Raw genomic sequence first — 22,875 nt, forward strand, 5'->3', positions numbered from 1 at the left:
AGGTATTAAAGGCGCACTGTCAGACCAATTCACGGGGCAGTTGGAATCAGGCTTTGAACTGAGAGGCTCCTGAGGGTGATTTCTGGAGTGGGTGTTATCCAGCCATCCTCCCTAGACAGAAGTGGCCACAGACCAGCCATGGCTTCTGAGCCAGAAACACTTCAGGAGAGGTTTCGGGAAAGGCTGTTGTGATGGTACCATTTTTGTGTGAGGATGCAGATGCTGCCAGTGCCGGACTGGCAGTGCCGCAGCCCAGGCTCAGTCACTGCGGAGGTACTTGCCGCGCCCCCCATCTTTCCTTTCCAATCCGCTGGAAAACTTTCAGTGGAGCAACCGTCCGGGGGCTGCGCGGGTTTCCTCCCCTGCAGCCCAGCGGTCGCCGTGGGATGCGCTGCCCCGCTGCCCCGGGCAGGCAGCGGCCGGAGCGGGGGCTCCCCTGCGCCCCTCCTGCCCCTCTCCGGTGCTGCTGAGTGCGCCAGGTCCGCGTCGCGGGAGCATCCGCGACCCCCGGGCAGGGTGGGGGCTCCCGGCTCCGCACCTCTGCGGGCCGGGCGGGGGAAGGGGCTCGGCGGCGATTGGCAGAGCCCGGCAGCGCCGTCCAGGAAACGGCTCGGGTTGCAGCGGGGGGAGTGACCGGGGGAGGAGGAAGGAGCCGGAGGAGTGCGCCGAGAGGGGGAAAGGGGGGAGAGAAAACCCACCTCCCACCCGAGGCGGCTGTCGGCGTGACAAAGCTGCGGCGGCTCGGGGCGGGCGGCTGGATGGAGCGGAGCGGGACCCGCGGCGCGCTGCTCGGCGATGCCCGCGCGGGGGAGGAGGCAGCTGGCGCCGGGCACGGCGGGCTCGCCCCTCTGAGGCGGTAGCCGCCGCGGCCGAGCCAGGGCACGGCACGGGACGGGGCGCCGGGCCGGCTCCTGCCTCGCCTCGCCGCCCTCCTGCCTGCCCCGGGCGCGTCCCGCGGGGGATGCGCGGCGCTGCGCCGCTGCGGGCTCGCCAGCCGGGGCCGCCCGCGCCGTGACCGCGGCCGCACGGGAGTTTCGCCCCGTCCCGGGAGCCGCCGCTCGGCACCGCGCCCCAGCCCGGGAGCCGCCGCGGAGCGGAGCCCGCCCGCCCGGCGCTCTCGCCGCAGGTAAAGGCAGCGGGCGGGCCGGGGGAAGGGGCGGCCCCGGGGAGGTGGCGGGGCAGGGCTGGGGGTCCCGCCGCGCTCTCGGCGCCGTGTGCGCGCTGCAGCGCTCCGCGGGGCCCGGGGCTCTGCCGGTGTGCGGGGCTCGGGGTGCCCGGTGCGGGGCTCTGGGATCCCCGGGACGGGCTGTGCCGGTGCGGGGCTCTGGGATCCCCGGGACGGGCTGTGCCAGTGATCGGGGCTCTGGGATCCCCGGGACGGGCTGTGCCGGTGATCGGGGCTCTGGGATCCCCGGGACGGGCTGTGCCGGTGATCGGGGCTCTGGGATCCCCGGGACGAGTTGTGCCGGTGCGGGGCTCTGGGATCCCCGGGACGGGCTGTGCTGGTGATCGGGGCTCGGGGGTGACCGGGACGGGCTGTGCCGGTGCGGGGCTCCCTTCTGCTCCCCGGCGAGGCTGCGGGTCGGTTTGTAGTCAATCGGTCGCCGCTGCGGTGCGGGGGGAAGCCCGAGCAGCACCGCTGTGTTGCTGCCTTGCCCGCATCCCGGTGGGTGCACGGGTGTTTTTGGGGACGGTTCCAGCGGTGACAGCCGGACGGGCAGCACCGGTGAGGAAAGGGGCTCGTCCCCGGAGGAGCAGCCCCGGCTCGGTACCAGCCCCGGGTCGGAGCCCGGCGCAGCCCGGTCCTGCCCCGCCGTGCTGCGGGAGCGGGGCCGCAGGGCACAACCGTCCCGTCTGAGATAAGGGGGGAGAGAAATCGTCAGTGAAATATATATTTAAATGCAAAACGGCCCCTTCAAACTGGGACCCATTATGCGTTTGGTGTGAAACGCTATCAACATTTAAAACTTCATTGTTTCCTTTGTACCAAATCCCTGTAAATCTTCCACTAGCCTTTTCTCATTTTCATCTGAAAAGCCTGTTTGGGCTGAATAGACAGCAATCAGCAGCCTCTGGACTTCTCCCTCTCTCTGGAATGTCAATTAAAATGCAGATTTCCCCCCCCCCCCCCCCCCCACCCCCCCCACCCCGATCTCTTGGTGGCAAAAGACTTGAGAAAAACAGGGTAGTCCTGGAAAGCAAATGAAAGAAGTTCAAACAATGAAAAAGTACTGAAGCTGCCAGCCGGTTTCCATTAGTCCTCCAAAATTAATGTTTAATAGCTGTGATGCTCAGATTTGCTTGGAGATTGAACTCTGCTGAAGAGTCTTGTTAGATATATGTGTATATATATTCTTGTAGACGGATGTGTATTTCTGTCATTTTCTGTCCACACAGAATTCCTGTCAGTGGAATTGTGTATATAAAGCTGTTAGCTGTAAAGCTTCATCTACCTGGATTTTTCTGATGCAGCTACTGGGCTTTTAGAGGACTTCAGGGTTCTTTGTGAAGATCCATATTTCACTCAGATTTTGCTATTCCCCGCCTAATTGAGAAAGATGCTGAAAAGTTATACAGTGAGCAATGTATTGATTTGGTTAACATACTCAACAAATTGTACTGTCCCTGGGGAGTGATAAACATCTTATAAACAACAATGCAAGTAGATTAAAAAGAACACTGAGCATTGAATTTAATTAATGCCACTGCTGAACAAGTACTACTTGTTTGTGTGTGTGTGTGTGTTTAAACTGAAGTACAGCTTGGAGGAATTTGGTTGGGCTCCCAAACCAGTCTGCTTTCCCATGCTTGTCAGTTTGGCAAAGAAAATTTGGGCAGGTATGTGACGAGGTGAAAATTGACTTGATGAGCGAGTGGCAAGGAGAACCATCAATCATTGGGGGCTGACAACTCCTCCCCAAAGTGTAGGCTGAGAAGAGAGACAGAGTTCCCTTTCAAGGGGAAAAATAAACACTACGTGTGGCTTTCACTGAGTCTGAGACTCCAGGAGGGATTATGGTATTGTAGTCAGGAAGCCAGAATTGTGGAGGCCAAAAAGCATGCTGGGGCTGTGTTCCAAACATTGAGATAGAGGTACATAATTATCCAGCACAGGAGGTCTTTCCAGAGACTCGTCCCCCAGCGACTGTGGCAATTAAACTATGAAAAGAATTTGGTTTCGTTTCATCTTCGTTGGACTGCACTTTTGGGAAAGGGCAATCCTTGAAACCTGTTTGCTGTTGTGGTGGTAAAGAGTGGTTTGGCTCCATGAATGGGTGCAGAGCTTTGGTTTTTGCGTTGTTGCACCTTTGCAAGCTACGATTTTGAGTTTGCTGCTGCCCTGTGGATGAAGAATCCCTTCTTTCTGCCGGCAGATGTTCAGATGCAGAAGCCAACAAAGATCTTCAGGTGAGGAGACGCATGGCCAAGTAGCCTTGTGGCACGCTTCAGGATTTAGGATGAGGATAGGAACCACAAATGTGTTTTCAGTGGCGTTTAGTGCAGTCTGAAAATCTGAAACTGCAGGAATGCCAGTGGAATTAATGCTCTTGGAGTCTGAAATACATGCTGGCATTCTGGTATGTTTTCTTTCTGCAAAATCATGATTGGATTTTGCATTTATCGACATAGACTTTAATCAGAGTTTACAGGACGATTTATGGAAATTAAATCAGCATTACATTCAGGTTGTTAATTCGGGGTTTCTACCCACTTTACAGCTGCAGGGCTGTGGCTGCCAGACAGTGAGGTGGGCAGTTGACCTGGGTGGCAGCATCCAGGGAGGGTTTGCTCCAGTCCTGCTCCAGACACAAACTGATCCCAGAGACAGAGCTCTCTTCAGCTCTACACCTGCTCTGTGCTTATTTAGAGAAGAGCTGGGCAAACTCTTCGCAAATGTTTGTGCAGTGGTCTGGTGGTGTTTTTGCTGGAGATTTAATGGTAGTTGCTAGCTTGTGGTCTGGGATGCTTGAAACAGGCTGAAATCTCTAAAGGAGGCTTTGAAGGGATACCAACTGAGTTGGAAAAAGCTTGCCCTGAAGTATCAGGGATTCACCTGGGGATACCGTGTATTAATTATTTTCGTCAAGTGCCTTATTTATGTCAACCAGAATCTGTTTTTACTGACCCCAGAAGTTACTGTATATAGTACCCAAAATAAAATGTCCCTCAACAGCATTTCTGTCCTTAGTACTATGAATTTTGTATGTAACAGGCAGCAAAAGGGCAATAAAATCAGAATCAACTTTTTAATGGTTGGCTTTATAAAAGGAGAATCTGTGTCCCTGTTCCTGTGTGCTGAGGTACCACACCACATCCCAATGACAAGGGGTTTGGAGAAGTTTGACTTTATCTCTACACTCCCTGCCTTTTTAAGTTTTTTTAAATTTTCAAGTGTTGAGGGCAGGAGGGAAAAAGAGGTTTTGTGTTATTTTTTCCCTTCAAGATGAGTGCTCTCCAAATTTCAGTTGGGTTTCATCACATGTAAGATGAATCATTGACCAGATTAGAACAATTGCTGCAGTTACTTGTTTTATCCATTTACTGAGGTTTTACCCGTCTTTTATTTCTGAAGCGGAAAATCAGGTCTAATCTTCTGCTTGAGCTGTTAAACCACCCTGTGAGGAGGATGCTCTTCTGACCCTCACCTGGCATCTCAGTGTTGAGGCAACAGGGTCCTCTGAAGGGAGTGCCAGTTACTTTGGTGCCATTTCTCTTCTCTGTCAGACCATGCCTGGATTAGCACTTAACTCCATCCATTTAAATTACTTTTATTGTGAATAAAATAGACTTTTTTTTTTCCCTACCTCTGAAAAATATACCTCAATAAGCATCATTGAGAGACTGAGAAAAGAAAGGTTTGTGCACACATCTTGGCACGTTTGGATGGAAAGTGATGCTTTCCTGCAATTTATTCCATACTTTATACAGATTTTAATTGCCTGTAATGCAGAGTAGCAAACCAATATCACTGTGAAGACTAGAGCCTTTCACCTGTCCAGGATTTTCAGGCTTCCAAAGGACAGCAAAACTGAGTTAGAAGAAGGTACATCCATGGGGGAGCTGGAAGTCCTGAATTGAAATAGTCTTACAGATTTTTCCAAGTCTAAGGAGTATATTTTTCAACTGTTTTCCTTGTGGAAAATTACTGAATTCCTGCAAATTCATCTGGCTGCAGAACTGCCTAGGTGAAGGAATGAAAAACAAGGCAAACTTACATAAACCTTCAAATAATAACAAGAATATAATTTGTATAATTGTGGTAATTTTGTGGCATTACAGGTTATGTGCCTGCACATGTGTGTGCCTCTCATTTTTGAAAACCTGTATGTTTTTTCTGTCAGTAAAATAGCTCTCAATATGTGCAGAGAAGTGATTTTGTGAAAACAAGGAGGACTTGGTTACGCCTCAGGTGATGATGGAAACTGCTAACAGAAGATGAAAAGTCACTCACTTTTCACATATTCTTGAAGCTGGAAAACTGTTTTTCCCATCCTCCTCCCCTCCCTCTCACCTCAGTTCGGTTTGAGGCTTTATGAAGGTTTTTGGTTTGTGTTTGGAGATGTTTTTGCTGACAGTGTTAAATCTCTCTCCTCCCCACAGCAGCAGCCGTCGTTCCAAGGGAGGAGGCATTACCCTGGCTGAAGGCACGGCTTTCTCTCCATGCTTCTCTAGAGGTGTTCAGATGGGATTAAAGTCCACATGGAGATATGGAAATGGACCAGGAATTTACTCTAAAAAGATGGTCCGCTGGGATTCGGGTTGCCTTATCTGCCTGGTGGTGGTCACCATGGCTGGACTTTCCCTGGCTCGACCTTCATTTAATTTAGTTGTTGAAGATACCACAGTGGAACCCGAAGGTAAATCACTCTAGAATCCTTAATTCCTTAAAAGAACTTAATTTAAAATGCCTGAACATCTGAAATAGAAGTCAAGATCTTTCCATGTGCTCTGGTAAATCTAAGGCAAGTAACAGATCAGCCCAGGAGAGTTACGGTCTCTGACTTTTCCCTGCTCTCGCTTGGGCTGTGTTTGTACAAGCATGTGTTTGTTTATTCTTATGCAAGCCAGTGGTGTCAGTGATTTCACTTGGGACTGTCATCACGTTGTATAATCAAAGTGCACAGATGAAAGTTTTTCAGGAATGGGTCTTCAAGGAAACCAGTCTGTGGCACTTTCGTGTGTGTTACGTGTTGCTGTCTGAAGGAACGAAGCAGCTGAGTGGCTGCTGGTCATGAACCTGAGGAGTCCCAAGAAAAAGAAATCTCATTAGTTTTTATTTGTGAATGTTTAGTTTTGCCGGGCACTCTGCAAAAACACTGTTGCAGCTTTGTTGGGGTTTGTACTCACAACAAACTTCCCTGTTGCTGTTGATAGCCAAGCAGTGCCTGGATCACAAGTTCTGAAGGTGTAAATATTGAGGTCTGAATAGAAGGGCTGTAGTTTATTGCTGGGAAAGCAAAGGCTGATGTAGACCTTCACGTTGGAAGAGGTGTTTTGATAAAATCTCCTATTTTGACCCTGCACCTGTTGGTATGTTCTTCTAGGTTTATCTGTTCCTCAAGCTTTGCAAAGTGGTTTTCTTCTCTGGACAGCTCAGGAGGGGCTGCTTTTTTATTGTTGTGAGCTGATTGCATTGAAGAATGATTTTACTGTGTTGTGGTGGGTCGTTCCTGCTCTGTGAGCATCTGGGGGACGAAGTGAGGCTTCTTTCATAAGGTTGTATCTGTCTTTCAGAGGAGTGATCACAGTTCTAATAACTCAGCTGTCAAGCTGATATAATAGTCCACAGAGCATTTCTGACCTGGCAAGCTTGCTGCAGAGAATTTGGCCTTTATACATTCTGCTACTCATGTCCACAGATGCAGTTTTGTTTTTATTTAATACATCTTCATGCAAAACTTATTTGTTTCTATCCACTGCCTCTAAAAATAGACGTCACCAGCTAACACATTTTTAGAATCCGGTCCAAGTACATTTTTATTGATGGCAGGGGATGAACTATTTAAAGATGATGAGCCCTCTTCCCTAGCAAGCATTCCTGAAAAAAATTCTCAAAGAATAGCAATATTGTCATCTGTCAGCCATAGAGATTGTTGATAGCAAAGATTTTATTTTTTTCTCCTTTTGAAGGTAACCTGAGATTTAAAAAAAAAAACCACCCAACTCTTGTTGCCACTTACTGTATGATTTGTTAATTGAACATCTGGTGCCTTTCTGGCTTTTCAGGGGAATGACAAAATCATGAATAATTCTGGTTTCAGACTAGCTTTGTAGTGAGGTCCCCTAGTTTTAGGGTTAAGTCAGAAAGAACGTGATTGCAAGATTGGTGAAATGTTTTCCGGGAAGAAGAGTAATATTTTTTGCATGGTGACTGGTAATTTTTCAACTTTTCAGGGAAAGAATAGCTTTTATTATTTTGGAAAGCACAGTTTGAAAATATATGTTGTTTCCACAGTGAGTATGTAGGGGGTGGAATCTGGGTTTTATCAAAGAGTAAATTGTTAAAAAAGATTTAAAACTTCTTTCCTGGGCAGGAATGTTACTGACATGAAACAATTTTAGATGTGAGAACCCAAATCATTACCAGAAACAAGAAAAAAAAAAATCAGAAAACGCTTCTAAGTTAATGGCATAATAAGAGCTTTTATGCTGCAGAATAGAGGGAATTGTGTGGGATTTATATCTGAGATTTGGGAAATAAAACCTCCTTTATGTACTTCATTAAACCCTTTGATAAAAAAAACCAAACCAAAACAAAACCAAGTTTTTACACAATCACCTTCTCTGGGTTCTATCACTGCCACCCACAAGCTCTCCAAGCCAAAAAAAAAAAAAAAAAAAAAAACAAAACAAAACAAAAAAAAAACCCTCTTCAAAAGATCTCTTCAAAGACAAAGTAGACTTCTTTTTTAATTTAGTAAATGCCAAAACATTTTGGGCACAGCTAATTTGGGGGGTCAGGTGCTCTAATAATGTAAATTTTCAGTGGGGCTGCTGACTGCAGTCATTAGAGCTATGACATTTCATGCCAGCTGAGAAGGTCGGCAGGGCCATGACCTTTGGTGACACTTGCTGATCTGTTCCTGAGTCTTCCTTCATGGACATGCCCTGAATTGTCTTTATTTATTTATTTTTAATACAAGGTGCTTTGGTTGTTATTATTTATTGTCTTAGTGACTCAAGAATATTGGAAAAGCTGTATGCAATGCTAACAGGAATTGAGATTTGTTCCTTTGGTTGTGACAGAGAAAATATCTTCTCTCAGCTATATGTAACTTTAGGGACGTTTGCAATAATTTTCTTCAGAGTATCTGGGTTTGTGTAAAAAATACTAAAGTTTGTGCTTTGCATGAGCAGTATTTAGCTAATAGGGTAATCAGCTGCATGGGTACAGGCAGGATATGTGCAAGATGTCATACATCAAGGTGCTGTGCTTTTTGGCTATTCACAGTCAATCTTGAGTAAATAAATACCCCTCTGTGACCACTGGACATTACTCTGGTCCATATGAAAGTGCTCACACTGCAAATGGCATCCTGAGCCGTTGTGAGTGATAATGGTGCTGATATTGTGGGTGCTCACTGAGGGGCCTGAGTGTGGTGAGTCTCGGCGCTTTATTTATTCCCAAGCAGCGATGGCAAAACCCGAGGCCGTTGCGCAGTGTGAGCAGGAACAGGACCTGTAGGACTTCTCTGGGGACTGTCAGCTCTCAAATTATATCTCACATCAAGTGTTTATGTATATGCTTTTCATCCTAGGGAGCAGAAAGACTTTTTCTGCTTTTAAATGTTTAGAAATAAAGTCTCCCCCAGCGTGTACAAAGGCACCATTCTCTCAGCCTGTGTGTGCCCAGGCCTTTGATGATAGCCAGCGTTTCACAAGGGCTCTGACCGCACACATGGGTTGAAGGGTTACTTTGTGAACTGAATAATTAGTTTAGACATATGTTTGATAAATAGTGAGCTCTCCCTTGACCTCCCCTTGCCCAGGCTGTGTGTTATCATCCTGCTGGGTAGCTAATTTGGTCTCTTACCCACATGCAATGCCTTGACACCGTCCTTGGAGCACCCACTTGGAGCCACCGCCCGGTGTGGTGACAATGCGTTTCAGTTCTTTTAATTTAGGTCAAATTTCAAAGGATTAATTTAAAGCTTTCCACAAGGGACAGCCTATTTCTGTGTCCTGTGAAAAACACAGTAGTTCAGAATGGTCCTGCATTTGGGAGGTTCCTAGGAGACCAGGGAAGGGGAGAGACCCCCTTTAAGGGGTGACGTGTGCTTGTGGTGGAAGTGAGTAACGAGTTGTCCTTTGGGTTTTAACTTGGTCACAGCCATTTGCTGACACTAAACAGCATTCAAAAATAAGTGTGTTCAGCACAGTACCCTTCTTTCTGTAAAAATGGTGAGTCATATGAGCACTGTACCTTCATTTTTGTCAAAATGTTGGCCATGCTTAAAGGCTAATGTCACCTGTGGTCACAGTGGTCAGCACTGTCCACTTGGAGATCCTTCTTTAGCTGCTTTGACCTGCCTGGGTCAGGCTGTGGGATTTTGTGAGGTGCTGCAGTGTGTGGAGGAGGGATGCTATGGTGGTGGGATGTTCCCTGTCCTGTTCCCCATCCCAGGGTGTCCCCATGGGTCCTCTCCAGCCAGTGCCACCCTGCCGAGAGGTCACAAGGCTGATGGAATCCTGCACATCCATCATTTTCCTGGGACAGAGGTGATGTAGAAGCATCAGGACTCTGCTTCCAGTTTGGTAGGAAAAAATAAAGCAAATAGTTCACCCTGGGTTCCCTTGTTACTTTTTTGTTTTGGTTTTTTCTTTTTTAAACAACAACAGCGGCTTTGATATCTGCAAGTTAAATTAATAATTCAAACTGATTAGTTAAATCAGAGCTGGCTTTACCTTTTTAATTTATTTTCCTTTTAATTTTATTTCAAGGCAGGGCAATTATTAAAGCCCATTATGGAGGAATGTGACATCCCCACAGCTTCGGGTGAGGGCTGGATGCCCTTTCAGGGATCTGGTTCAGTAAGTTATTTGGCCCAGTACAGGATTTGCTAGCTGAGATTCTGGGGAATTGTATGAACAGCCAGATTAAATCAGTCTTAGTGTGTCCATTCTGTGTTTAAAATGTGCAGCCCTTTAGCAGGGGCATGGTCTTGAGCTTCAAACTAATTGGACGTGGGTAGGGTTGTTATTTACAGTCTGTGTTGATGAGACACTGGGAGTTGGTAGTCTCTCAGTGTGGCTACAATTTTGCAAAGTAGCAGAAATAATTGCATGTTTTAGGCTTATCTGCCATACAGTTGCAGCTTTTTGAAGGGGTATAATAATTATTATAATAATCATTAACTTTTAGGAATTTGATTCCTTTAGCGTGGGGTTGTTTTTTTGGGTTTTTTTTGAGCCAGAAGGTTTTCAGAGATGCTGAGTTGTGAGGATTTTTTTATCTTTTTATTTTTATTTTAAAACCACTTGTATAGATAAAACCCCAAACCAGCGGCCAACTCCAATGAATGCATAGTTTCCTAATGTTAAAATAGTTCTCCCTTGGCAGAGAAATAGCAACAAATTTCAGGCCATAGCAGCTTTTTTGCAGGCAAGTTAGAAACCTCTGAAAGCAGAATTTACAATGAAAATGCTGACGTCTCCAGTTATGCAAGGTTGTGTACGCATGAGACGATGGACTATTGTGGTGTTTTAATAATAACCATAGCATAGCTCTTAATGAGCTTATTCCTATATCCAGCTTCCCAGCTTCAGTAGAATTGATCTTTAAATGTCTTTAACCAAAAGCACTCAAGGATTAGTGTTTCCTTAAAATGAGTGTTTAGTTTAGGATCAGATGGGAATGTAAGAAAAATACTTAACCATGTCTTTTTCTATCATGTATAGAGAAAAATTCCTTACTGGAAGCATCAGATTTTTAAGTGTTAAACATTTTGAAACTCTTCAAGATTGAAGCTTTACAGTGAAGCAGTGCTCCTGAGCAGTTTAAATCTGTGTTTTTAAAAGAACCATCACCCACTTTGGCGAGTTATGTCTTGTCTGTGTGTGATAGCACACCTGGTTTGACTACAGGAGAGAATTTATTTCAGTGTAGTTAAAGAAGTGCAAAATTCAGGCTGAAAAAGGGACCATGAATCCCAGCTGGACAAGTGGGAGCATCTTCTGCAGAGGACACTGATTTGTGTTAGTGGTGGCGGTGGGAAACGGGGCAATATTTGGTTTGGCACAGAGCCTGCCAGTGTAAAATCATCCTCACAGCAATTTGGGAACTGATTTGGAACTCAGACCTTTGAATTTAGGTTCAGCACGTTGCAATGCGTGTTTGTAGTGGGGTTTTTTTGGGAGATTTGGCACAGCGTGCTCCCCAAATCAGAGACGCCGTCTTGAAGTACCAGGGACTAAACTGACTTTTAAGCTGATTGAAAGAGAAGTTGGAGCAACTGAGCAACGTTGGAGCAACTTTGTAAGAGTCAGATCATAAATAAGGACCAGATTTGCAGGAGTGCAGCAGCCAACAGCTCCTGTTATAATTACAAAACGTGCTCTGGGAGTGCCGGGGCTGTTCTGGAAGTTTGGCCCTTCGGGTTTCAATCGGAGCTGGAAGCGTCAGCAGAACTGCCTTGGCATTTGTTCCTTAGGGACTGTGCTTCCCAACCAGGACAGTTGCAAAACAAGAGATTCTGTAAGAGGAGTGGATTTTTTTTTAATGTGGATTTTTTTTTTTAAAACTTTTAAAACCAGTTCATAACTCATAAACCGATTATGTATGTCTCCAGGTTGTCCTTTCCCATCTCTTAATTATCACTGGTGGTTTCTTTGTTTTGTTTGGTTTGTTTTTTTTCCAAAGAACCCTATTTTTATGGGTTTGTTTTTCCTGGATTTCTGAGTATCAGAGCACCTGGTACAGGGATGTGTCTTGTGGGCTTCATTTTCTGCTGGTTCAGGTTTTCCTGCCTCTTGTCACCACACAAATGCCATTATCCCTTTCAAAGAAAGGGACAGAATGCTGAATTCTGCGGTGCTGCTTTGTTCACTTGCTGTGCTATTATTATTTTAATTGTATTTTTAAAGTGACTGTAAGTGAAAGCATTTGGTGAACCCCAGTGAAGCTGAGGAGCTGAGACCTGACCTAGTTTCATTCCCCTCCTCACACGTTGCAGGTTGTGTGTAATTATTGCTTTTCCTCCCCCACAAAAGAACGTCAGTTTGGGACATTCACCGTGTCAAGCAAAGCCACAAGAACTGGGAAGAGGGGAAAATTCCTTTGTACCAAGGAAATGGCTTGTGTTTGTGAGGGTTTACTGGAAAGGGAAACGTGTTGAAGGACGGGAAGGGAGAAAAATGAGCATGAGAGGGTGGTTGGGGAGGAGAAAATCTTATTTTGGTTGGTTTTTTTTATTTTTTTCCTCTTTTCTATTTTGAATAGTTTTGTGACATGGAAGGAAAAGGTAGGAAAAGAGTTTTGTGACACCTCAGGCTTTCTCTCAGGGGAGTTGTGGCTGTTTCTGAGTGGGGTTGGAGTGGGATGCTGTGGCTGGGGATGCCTTGGTGGGCTGCACCAACCAGGACGAGGCTGTAGGAGGTTCCGTTGTGGTTGGATGGACAGCAATTGATCAGAGCACCACGCAACAACTTAGTTTTTAAATGTAATAAAAAGCTGTGGGGTAGAGGAACTCGGTAAAGTTCACGCTACGCTTGCTTCAGGATGGGCTGTGTGGAGAGGTGAGCTGCTGGCAGGAGGAGAACCTGCTCTTGGGAGACTGGCTTTGCAAGTTTGGAAAGCGCCTTGCTCAGTGTCTCAGTGTTGCAATATTTAATTTGTTTCAAGGAAAGTAATATGATTTCTACTTCTGAACGACGCCCGACAGTTCTTGAAAATAATTTTAGCCCCCCAGTTCAAATTTTGAGTAGTTCTTGAGCTTGGTTCTGTTAAACATTGTTTAATCATGAAAAATAGTGCTGTTTAGATACTACAGTATGGAAGCACCCAGATTTCCCTGATGTTGTTTACTCAGCAGGGTAGCACAGGTATTTCAGATGTGCAGGATTAACATGGAGACTCTAATAAGCCTGCAGTGAACCACAGCTCAGTAATAGCTCTGCTAGCAATTCAGAAGCATTTGAACCCTGTTGCATACTAGTATGGCAAAGTGCCCAGGATCCACAGCTACTGTCAGGAGTGACGGAGGTGTCTGGAAGGTCAAGTGAAGCATTGTGTGAGTGGTTGTGTGCCACCTGGAAGGGCAGGTAGCCAGCCTGGCTTTTCACTTCAGGGCTTGTGCTGTGTTCTTTGTCCCCACTGGAGACCGTCCTCTGTGTGGAGCTGGAATTAAACAAGCTATGATGCCTCTTGCCTAAATATTGCTCTCGGTTGAAAGGGAGCCTGGTATGCCTTGAGGCTTTGAAGTGCTTGGAGAGTATCCCGTGGTTTATGTGTGTTGTGGATGGGACTCTCAAAAGTGCTGAGAGGATGTTTTGGGGATATTGTTTCCAGTGACTTTTTTTCAAATCCCACTTTAGGAAGTGGGGGGAGATGAATTTCAGGGGAACAGGCAAGATGAGACTTCCAGATGAGCTGCTAAAATTAAGAGGATTTGTATAGTCGAGTAAAAATGGGACCGTGTACAAAAGAAACAACTGCTGACTTGCTTGTAGGGAGTCTGAATAGATGTTCTCTGCATCCAGAACTAACACTGCAACTTTGAACTGTGCAATTTTTAACCTCCCAGTTGTAATTTATTTCTTTTGCACGTTGAGCAGTAATAGTCTTGAGCATGGCCTTTGGCGAACCTGGAAGACAAAGGTTCTGTTTTTATGTTTGGATCTATGCTATGTTCTGTTCAGGTTTTATGTTGCTGTTGAAATGCAAATAAAGAACCTGAAAAAAGAGCTACAGATTGGAATAGATGGAAGAAAATATTAAACCCAAGAAAAACCTTTTGCAACCAAATATACGTGCTCGTACACTTTCCCAAGGCTGTATATCTTATTATGGAGCCTTTCCCAGGCAGACTTTAAGGCTGGGCTGAACAACAGGTCCTGGTTTAATTGCTCTGCCACTTGGTTACGTGCAGAATTCGGTCAGGGAGATTTGAAGTTCTGCTGTTGCTGAAAGAAGAAACAATAAGAAAATGTTCCTAGCTTCAAATTCGGCTTTTTTAGAGAGAGATTAATTTTTTTTTTTCAGCTTTTCATTTGAGGTTCTGGCAAAAAGTGATTCATTTCCCCTTTGTATTGTATAATAGATTACATGAGAAGACTCTTCTGTAATGAGTTTGAAGAGCAGTTAATTATTTTTGAGATTGTGTTACATGTGTGTTAGGTTTGTTGTACTCCTCGGTTCACTTAACACAGAGACTTTCACTCTCTTACTTTAGGCAGATGGTGGCATTTATGACTTGAACAGAAATGGTCAAAACTTGGTGCCTGGAACCAAACATTCACATCCTGAAGATGGCCTGTAGTTTATCAAACTGATGAAATTACAAAAGGCAGCATGATAATTTTAGGGGGTTTGGTGTGGCTTCTCAAGGTTGGGGGGTGCTCTTTCCCTCCATGGTCTCCAAGTCTTTGTGCAGAAGCCATCCTGGTGCTTTCCTGTTTCTTGCACTATCTGGAGATCAATCCTGTGGTGCTGCTGTGTAAAGAACTCTTCATCCTGTGAGGAGCAGACCGTGAGGAATGGGGGCAAACAGGAACAAGTGGCAGGGCAGTTCCCAGCAGCAGGAGGTGGCCTCGCTGGTCTCTCTGCTGTTTGCTTTGAACTTGGCATGCTCCGAGTCTTCCCTGGCCTGGCTTCCAGCAGCATAAAGCACACAGCCAAGCCCACGAGCATGTGATACTTGGTGTTTTTGACGCAGGTTGCGTGGTTGTGCAGCCGTAACTCAACAATCACGTCTATAAAGACAGGTAGGAGCAAGCAGGCTACAAGTTGTAGGAATTTTTAATCTCTACATGAAGCCTAGACAAGTACAATTTCTTTGTCTTTGGGAATGAGTCTTTCTTTAACCATGGAGTGAGTGAGACACATCCACCCAACTGCTTGGCAGCTATCAAAGCCCTGATGAAACTCTTCGTGTCCCTCACCCTGTGTCAACCAACGTAGTAGGGGACCATCCTCATGAGGTTTGCTCCTGCTGCTCTGTCCTGCTGGGTGTGATGGGGCCTGGGTGGCTGTAGCCAGGGCCAAGTGCTGCTTGGGGACAGTTACCTGCTGCCTAGGAGTATGACCCAAGGCAGATGGGATATAATCACATGGGGATAATTTCTGGGTGCCTGTGCAGAGGTTTTTTTCTAGTCTGAGGAGTCTGGCAAGTGGCAAAATGCTATGTTGCTCACCAGAATTTTTTATTTTTCGAAGCCTTCAAAGCTTAGGAAAACAAGATATAGTGCAGTGTAATATTTTCCCTTACCCATGATGACATTGGCAAGTTACTGCAACTGGAGGAGATTCACTTCTTTTTAAATGGTTTTAGTATATGTAGCACTCAATAGGAGTTGACATGGTGTGAAGGTCCAAGCTCCAGCAGGTCAGTGTGGCTGGAAGCTCTATCCTTGCTGGAGCACCAGCCATGTATGATGTGGCAACACTGTTTTGCAAGTGTTCATTTCCAGGGCAAGAAGGTTATTCCTGTTCCTTACGTAATTTTTTTTTTTTTTGTCTGCTTTCATGTCTTCACCCGTCAGATGGTTACATCCTTATTCTATAAGGATAACAAGATTAACAAACGTGCCAGGAAAAATTTATTTTGGAGAATCTGGCACTTTGTTTTGTGAAAGTCACTGCTATCAAATAGAGCAGCCCAGGAGTGTGTGTTAAAGGAACAAGTAAAGACTTAGAATCTGCCACATATTAATGATTGTAACTATCATGGATAGCTCTTTCAAGTTTTGTGTTTAAAGCTTTTCTACAAGGCCTATGTCTTTTTCATCATATTTGTTTTTATACATTAGAGGTGCAGGGAAATGATTCATGCTCTTTGGAGTCTTGTTCAGGGACAAGGGGTTTTTTTTAAAAAAAAAACTTCAACGTTTTAAAATTATGGGAGGAACTGTAGCAATTTGGAAAGTGTTTTATCGAAACAGAGACTTCCTGATGGTGCCTGGTGGAGGCAGAGCTGGGCAGAGCTGGGAGCTGGCTGGCAGAAACAGTACAAATGGGACAGCAGGAATCCAGTGGCTTTGGAGCAGCTGATGGATGAATTGCAAGCACTGTTTTGTGCCCCTTTGTCTGAGGAGATGTGCTTAGCCTTTGTGGCTTTGGTTTGCCGTTGGCTAACGGGAGATGGTCACCATGGCCAGGAATGGCTCTCTGCATTCTTAAACTGGTGGCCGTGTCTTTTACAGGCTGAATTTATCATCCATTGTCAGAAGAGGACATGGAGATACTCTTAATATTGGTCTTCTGGCTTAAATTAAGGGAGAATCCCATCATCGTGTTCCTGGGAGGTTGGGAGGGAGGGAGAGCTGCACCTGACTGGTGACACTTGGGCTGCCTCCTGGAGAAAGCCTAAAGCCTGGACTTGACTTGCAAAGTCATGAGACCTATTTGACATCCCCATTCCATGTTCATTCGGTGTGGTCTTGCTGGACTTCTCTCAGTGACAGGAAAACCATGATGAGGGGCAGGAGAAGCAGGAGTGGTGGTGGTTGGCAGCCTGGTGTTCTCTGTGGGGACATTCAATCTTGTAATGAACCTCTTGGATTCTTGACAGGTCAGGTCTGTTGACCCTTCTGGGCACACTGTGGTGAGTGTTTAGTTATTTACTAAAGCCTTTTGAAGTGAAAGTGGCTTGATGGGGTCTGAGGCTTTTGTGTTCTGGAGAGCTGTGTGAGAATCTTTGCTGGGGTTAGCTATTAGCTGATCGTTTCATTATTTGGCTCTGTAACTAAGTAACTAAATGACTTGAGACTGAAGATAAGCAGCTCTTTGTTAGCATTTTATTAAATGGAGACAAATAATAATAATAATAATAATAATAATAATGATAATAATTTAAAACATAGGGAAGTATCAATCTCTCAGTGACCCAATCTGGAACAGAAACATGATTTGGAATGCAATTGCATGTCTTAATAATCTGAACTAGAGCAGTCAGAGTGTCCCCAGTCCTCTATTGTGGTCATGGCTTTTATACAAATAGTCTTTACTCCACTTGCTGGCTGGATGGCATAAACCATGCTGTGGAGGCTGTATGAGCAGGCAGAGAAAAAGTTCACAGCTGTTTATTTAAGAGCAGCTTGGTTTTCCATGGCAGTATTGTTCAACAGCTCCACCTATGAAGTTTAAATACATTGTGTGCACCACTATTGCAAATAAGGATGTAGCTGAGAGCAGAAAAAGCAGAAACAGTGTCCCCTGTCCTGCAGTGTTTAAGAACACCCAGAGTCGTTCTGCACGTGCCTTTGTTGCTTGTTTGGTGTTTTAAGAGGTGACTGACAGGTGTGATTCACATCAGGTAGTGCGCCTTTGCAGGAGGGACCAATGCCACAGTTACTGGATTTGCAGGATTTGCTTAAAAAGGAACCTTGTGCTGCCTTAGAATCAAGGAATGATTTGGGTTGGAAGCGACCTTTAAAGGCCATCTTGTCTAACCTCCCTGCAATGAGCTGGGACATCTTCAACCCGACCAGACTGCTCAGAGCCCTGTCCAGCCTGGCCTTAAATGTTTCCAGGGCTGGGGCATCCACTGCCTCTCTGGGCAACCTGTGCCAGTGCCACCCTGATTGTAAAAATTTATTTATATCTAATGTGACAAATCCAGCAATGGGCTGGTTCATAGGCCTCTGGTGATGGCTGAGGATCCAGTTCCAAGGCAGAGCATCAAAGAGGGCTGTAGGGGCATGGATGTGATAGTGGGTTATCCACAGGGGAGCCATTGGTTTGATGGTACAGCATGGACGTGAGTTCAAAATTCATCCCTAAACTTCAGAGCAGTGCAAAAACCCATGTGCAGTGTCCCAGGGAGAGTTAACTTTGCAGCATAGGTTGTTTAAGTGCTGCTGGGAACTTCTGAACAGTTTGAACTGGTTGATTTTTGCAGTGAAGCTGTTGGGCGGATTCATGCCTCAGAATCCCACCTGTTCTCTGTTTGCTTTTGGGCACCATTTCAAACCCACACTGGAAAAAAGTTTATAGGCAAACATTATAAAAAGTGACAGTCTTAAGTGCTGCTACAATGTAGTTTGGCATCACAAAAGCTTACCTGAAATAACTCACAATTTCCAAACATGACTTCATTATATCATGACAACATTTTGCTGCATCTTCCCTGATACTCTAGAGAGAAAGAAATGGAGGAGGATAATGCATACCAAATGCTAATACCTATTTGAAACTTGTTTTTCTTGAGTGTTCCAGTAATTTTCTTTGTAAGAGGAATTTTTTTTAATTGTAATTTTGAACTATATTACTCTTCTAGAGTTTGGATTCGGATTTGTGTTGAAAACTCAGTGCAAACTTGGGGTTAGTAGTTTAAAAGAGATGAAATCAGGGATTTGATGTTAAAAAATTTTCATTTTAATTTCCTTTTAATTGTGTGTGGGCTCATCCTGTGAGTTTCCTGGCACTGTTCAGCAAAAGGCTCTAATGCACTTAAAGGAGGGTTGAGGTATCATCACCTAAGGTGGCTTTTAAAAAGTTTAAACAAAGACATTTTTAGACTCCAGTACGTTTTTGGCACAGTGTAAACTCTGTAAAAGAAATTTTCTTTGCAGGTAGAGCGTTACAAAGAAGTCTTACCAACTTCAAAGTAAATTAGGTAACTGGCTTCAGGTACCTTTTTTTACTTCGCAGTGAAATCTAATTAAAAAAAAATTCTCAAGCAGACTCAAATGCACTCATTACTGTGACAAAATACATGTAGAAAGGAGCTCATGCTCCTTCTGGAAATTCGATTTCTAAGAGCATGATGTAGCACTCAGTGAAACACCTGCGCTGCAGATCTGTGGGTTTGTGACTGTATTGGCGAGACTGAATTCATTTATAAGGGGTATAAAGCTGCATTGGAGCCTGTCCTAGACTCCGAGATGGAACTCCGCACGCTAGAAAGTTTAGAGACCTTGTTTTAAAATCGAAATTCAAGAAGCTTTACAGTCTCCATAACTGGCCGTGTTGGGATGGGTTTTATGTGCCACCTTGGTGTGATGCATGTGTCAAACCTGTTCTTTGAGAAAACATGTTTGCCCTAAGGAAAAAGGCAAGAGAAGCTTTGGGAGGGCACATGCCTGGAACAACAGGATTGCAGGATGAGTGGGAGAAAAACTGGGCATGCTGTCTCCAAGCCCATCAGTAGAACCTGATATCTAAAATGCATGAGTCCCCCACTGTGCTGGCCCCTTCTGGTGGTCACAGAATCATATTTCCAGTTGGAAGGGACCCAAGTCCAACTCCCTGCTCCTTGCAGGGCTACACAAAACTCAACTACTGACAGAACTTCAGCGTTTCCAGACTCCCATCTACAGCCTGCTCAGATGTGGTGCTTGTTTCAGCCTTTCCTGTTGAACGTGTGGTAGAAGAAATGACAGTGTTGTGCCCCAAGGATAAGGAAATACCAGTTTCAGGGTTTTGGTGTTCTCAGAAGGAAGCGTGGACATCAAAGAGCCACCTCTTGGTAGTCCCTCAGAGTCCCAAGCAGACAGAGAGGTGTTTTATTTCTGGGTGCACAGTTGGTACCTGTGCAGGGCAGGACGTGTCCAGGGTGCACGGTGAGCAGCTGTCTGTGTGCTCTGACCCTCCCCTTGAGCAAACAGAAGATGCCTCGGTGCTTCTTCCCTTTATTTACCATTCCTGCCGCCCTTGGTGAGGCCCTTAGGAGAGGGATTCTGGGGTGGTAGGGAGGAAGCAGTTCCAGAAGCAGTGCCTGTATCTGGGACAGCCTGAGTCCATCGTAGGTGTGCTGAGCCTTCCCACTGCACTGTGGAGACAGTCTGGAGTGCCCGGGGCTGCAGTTCCTTTCCCCTTGCTGAGAGCTGGCCTTGTAAGGGGTGGGGATGAAGCTCTAGTAACTATAGGCAGATGTAGTTTTTTGGAAAAAGACTGTGGTTTGACATTCTTCTTGTTACTGGGTTACAAAAGGGAGCTGACAGATGAGCCATTTCGTTCTGAACTTCTGTGCATACTTTGACTTTGAAAGCTTCGCTTGTGCTCATGGGTTTCTGCTGTATTCCACTTGGGAGAGGTTGTGAAATAAGTAATGAAGCAAAAAAAGAATTTAAAGGAAAAAGTTACTGTCATGGAGAGTAGTGTTGGCAGTGTAGGAGGCAAATGTAGAGACTTTGTGATGGGCACAAGGAGGAAAATTAAAGACATCGTATATGCTGTGTATAGGAATTCATGTTTATTAGCTTGGTGAGTGAAAGGTTTTTTGGGTATCCTTTTCTTTCAAAACAGCACTTCTCAGGTTTTAAAAACAAAAAAGCCACTTATATTAAAATCAGGTGAGGAAAGATAATTGCTCATTTGAATTGTGGACCCAAATGCTAAGATAGGAACTAAAATTTGCCTTTTGAACTCCTCTTGCTCCTACAAGTCCTTTGAAGCCCCCAGTCGTTGTCCCCAGCTCTCTGTGACCAATGAGAAGGGTCGTGTGTTAGTGTGGCACTGGGGACAAGGGACATGCCAAGACACTGATCAGAAGTGCCTGAGCTTTACTTGCGGTTAACTTCTTGAAAATAACTCGCATGCGGTTCAGTTTTGCAACACAGAATGCTGGGCTGATCTGGATGAAACTTTTTTGTTTAACGTAACTTGATTTCCGTGGATGAAAAGGGCCTTCACTGACTTGTGTTGGAAATTCTCTCCTTTCCCTTCTCTTTCTTCTATTTTTTCCTCCTTTCCTTCCACCTTCGCAGAGCCGCCAACCAAATACCAAATCTCTCAGCCAGATGTTTACTCAGCACTTCCAGGAGAGCCGCTTGAGTTGCGCTGTCAATTGAGAGACGCCGTCATGATCAGTTGGACTAAGGATGGGCTCCCTTTGGGGCCCGACAATAGGACAGTGATTATTGGGGAGTACTTACAAATTAAGGATGCCACAGCCAGAGATTCGGGCCTCTATGCTTGCACTGCTGTTAGGACCCTAGACAGTGATACTCTGTACTTCATTGTAAACGTTACAGGTGAGTGAGTCAAACACAGGTTTTTGCATGTAGAAGCTGTAAAATGTGATGCTAAGACACATTATGACATAACATGAAACAGTCCACTTGGGCACAGTGAGTTAAGCTGAGTTCTCTAGCTGTTTTGGGGATTTTTCTCCTTGTCCTGACCCTGAAATGGACTCAGTTTGTATCTACGGGCTCTGTAGTGATTAACAGCTGCTGAAGAGCTCTCTGTTTTATGCCACTCTGACAGGATTAAATTAGACAGTGTTGCTGTGATGATGATAAAGACAGTAGAATGAATACAGTTTTTGCCCCCTGCATCAGAAGAGGAAAAAAGGTGTTCTACATCCTTCAAGTTTAGAGATAAATTGTTCTGGAGATGCTCAGTTCTGTTCAACTGAATTTCTCCAACAGAAATTAAAATTTTAAGTGGAAAGAGATTTCTTTTGCAATTAGCAAACTCCCTTGGGAAACTTTGTAGCACTTCAGGACTATTAGCTAGTTTTGTTACAATTTTATGCACAAATACCACATTTTGTGGCTGGATTTTCTTTTTCTCTAGCTTCTGCACAACTAACATAAACACTTGTTCTTCTTGATATACAGTCTAAGATGTAGCTTATCAATTTATTTGTAAAAGAAAAACCAGGCTGGTTTAAAGACTTGGTTGTTTTTAATGTGCAGATGCTCTTTCCTCTGGGGATGATGAAGACGACAATGATGGGTCCGAGGACTTTGTGAATGACAGCAATCAGATGAGTAAGTAACAGCAAGCTGCCAGAAGTCACTAGCAAGATCCACGTGGAAAATTATGTCCCATCTTTTGCACTCCTGTCTTCAGAGCTTCCTGATTGTTAACTGCATGTACTGTCAAATAGTGATATCTTTGTCCTCCTCCGTTTTCTGTTTCACGTAGCTCGTAACTTGGAAAAGAAAAATAAAATAAACTAATATTCTTTTGAACATGCTTTTCTGGTCTGTACTTTCTTTCCTCCCTTCTTCCTGCGTTTCCTTTCTTCCTGAATCGAAGTTTGGTCTTTGTCTGGTTTAGACTCTCACAGATGAACTAACTTTTCCTGAACCTGAGCAGAAATTTAACAGAAGAAACAAAGATCCAGCTCATTTTGTTAAAAGGTGGTATGGAAACTTTAAAAAAAAAATTAAATTGTAAGGAGGAAAATCCTTCAATCCTTAATCTCAGCAGAAATCTACCCAGGGAGAATGAATTTGGAGACAATGAGGTTCTTTTGTCTGCAAAGGACCTTAAGGTTTGTTGCAAAGCAGGCAATTCAGCGCTAAACCCACATTTTGTGTTACTTATATATGATGAAAATGGGCTAAAGAGCCTTAAACCTATCTGAATGTTAAACTTCGTCCTCTTTAGAGAATTTGGAAAGCTATTAATAAGCTCTAAATAGAGCACTCTCTAAGAGTAAAAAAAAAAAAAAGGTGTGTAAAATTCATATTGGTTCCTTATGCCGCTGTGCAGCATTGCAAAACCCCCTCGGTGCCTGGTGGTTTGCTATCGCTGGTGCTTGGTAAAGTCAATAACACAGAGAGCAGAGAAATCCTTCAGGGGAGATGTCAGTGAGTGGCACCCACAGTGGGCAGGGAGTGTGTGTGCTGCTCAGCCTGATCAGTAACTGGCAGCTGCACTGCAGCTTGGAACACTTGTTCAGGTGATAAAGTACGAGCCTGATTTCGGCTCCCCTGGTTAGTGCCTTTTGTGTGCGGCTGCCCCTGGTCTGAGGCTGTGAA

The 22,875-nt window shown here is 45.0% G+C and overlaps 1 protein-coding gene across 13 annotated transcripts in view; it reads left to right on the forward strand.

The window, feature by feature from the left end:
- Window positions 1–184: 184 nt before the first annotated feature.
- FGFR2 (fibroblast growth factor receptor 2) overlaps window positions 185–22,875 on the forward strand; it is an 80,377-nt gene continuing 57,686 nt past the window's right edge. For 2 of the 13 annotated variants that reach the window (XM_032115551.1, XM_032115553.1), the window contains exons 1-4: window positions 2,928–3,408; window positions 5,602–5,858; window positions 20,866–21,132; window positions 21,802–21,876. In XM_032115551.1, coding sequence (XP_031971442.1) covers window positions 3,272–3,408; window positions 5,602–5,858; window positions 20,866–21,132; window positions 21,802–21,876 — 736 coding nt within the window. In that variant the 5' untranslated portion in view covers window positions 2,928–3,271. Of the gene's footprint in view, window positions 274–1,046; window positions 1,127–2,921; window positions 3,409–5,601; window positions 5,859–20,865; window positions 21,133–21,801; window positions 21,877–22,875 lie in introns of those variants that run through there. The other 11 variants (XM_032115558.1, XM_032115557.1, XM_032115559.1 and 8 more) reach the window with 11 other exon arrangements.

This window comes from Corvus moneduloides, chromosome 8 (genome assembly GCF_009650955.1).
Source record: "Corvus moneduloides isolate bCorMon1 chromosome 8, bCorMon1.pri, whole genome shotgun sequence".
In the NCBI taxonomy this organism is placed as follows: domain Eukaryota; kingdom Metazoa; phylum Chordata; class Aves; order Passeriformes; family Corvidae; genus Corvus; species Corvus moneduloides.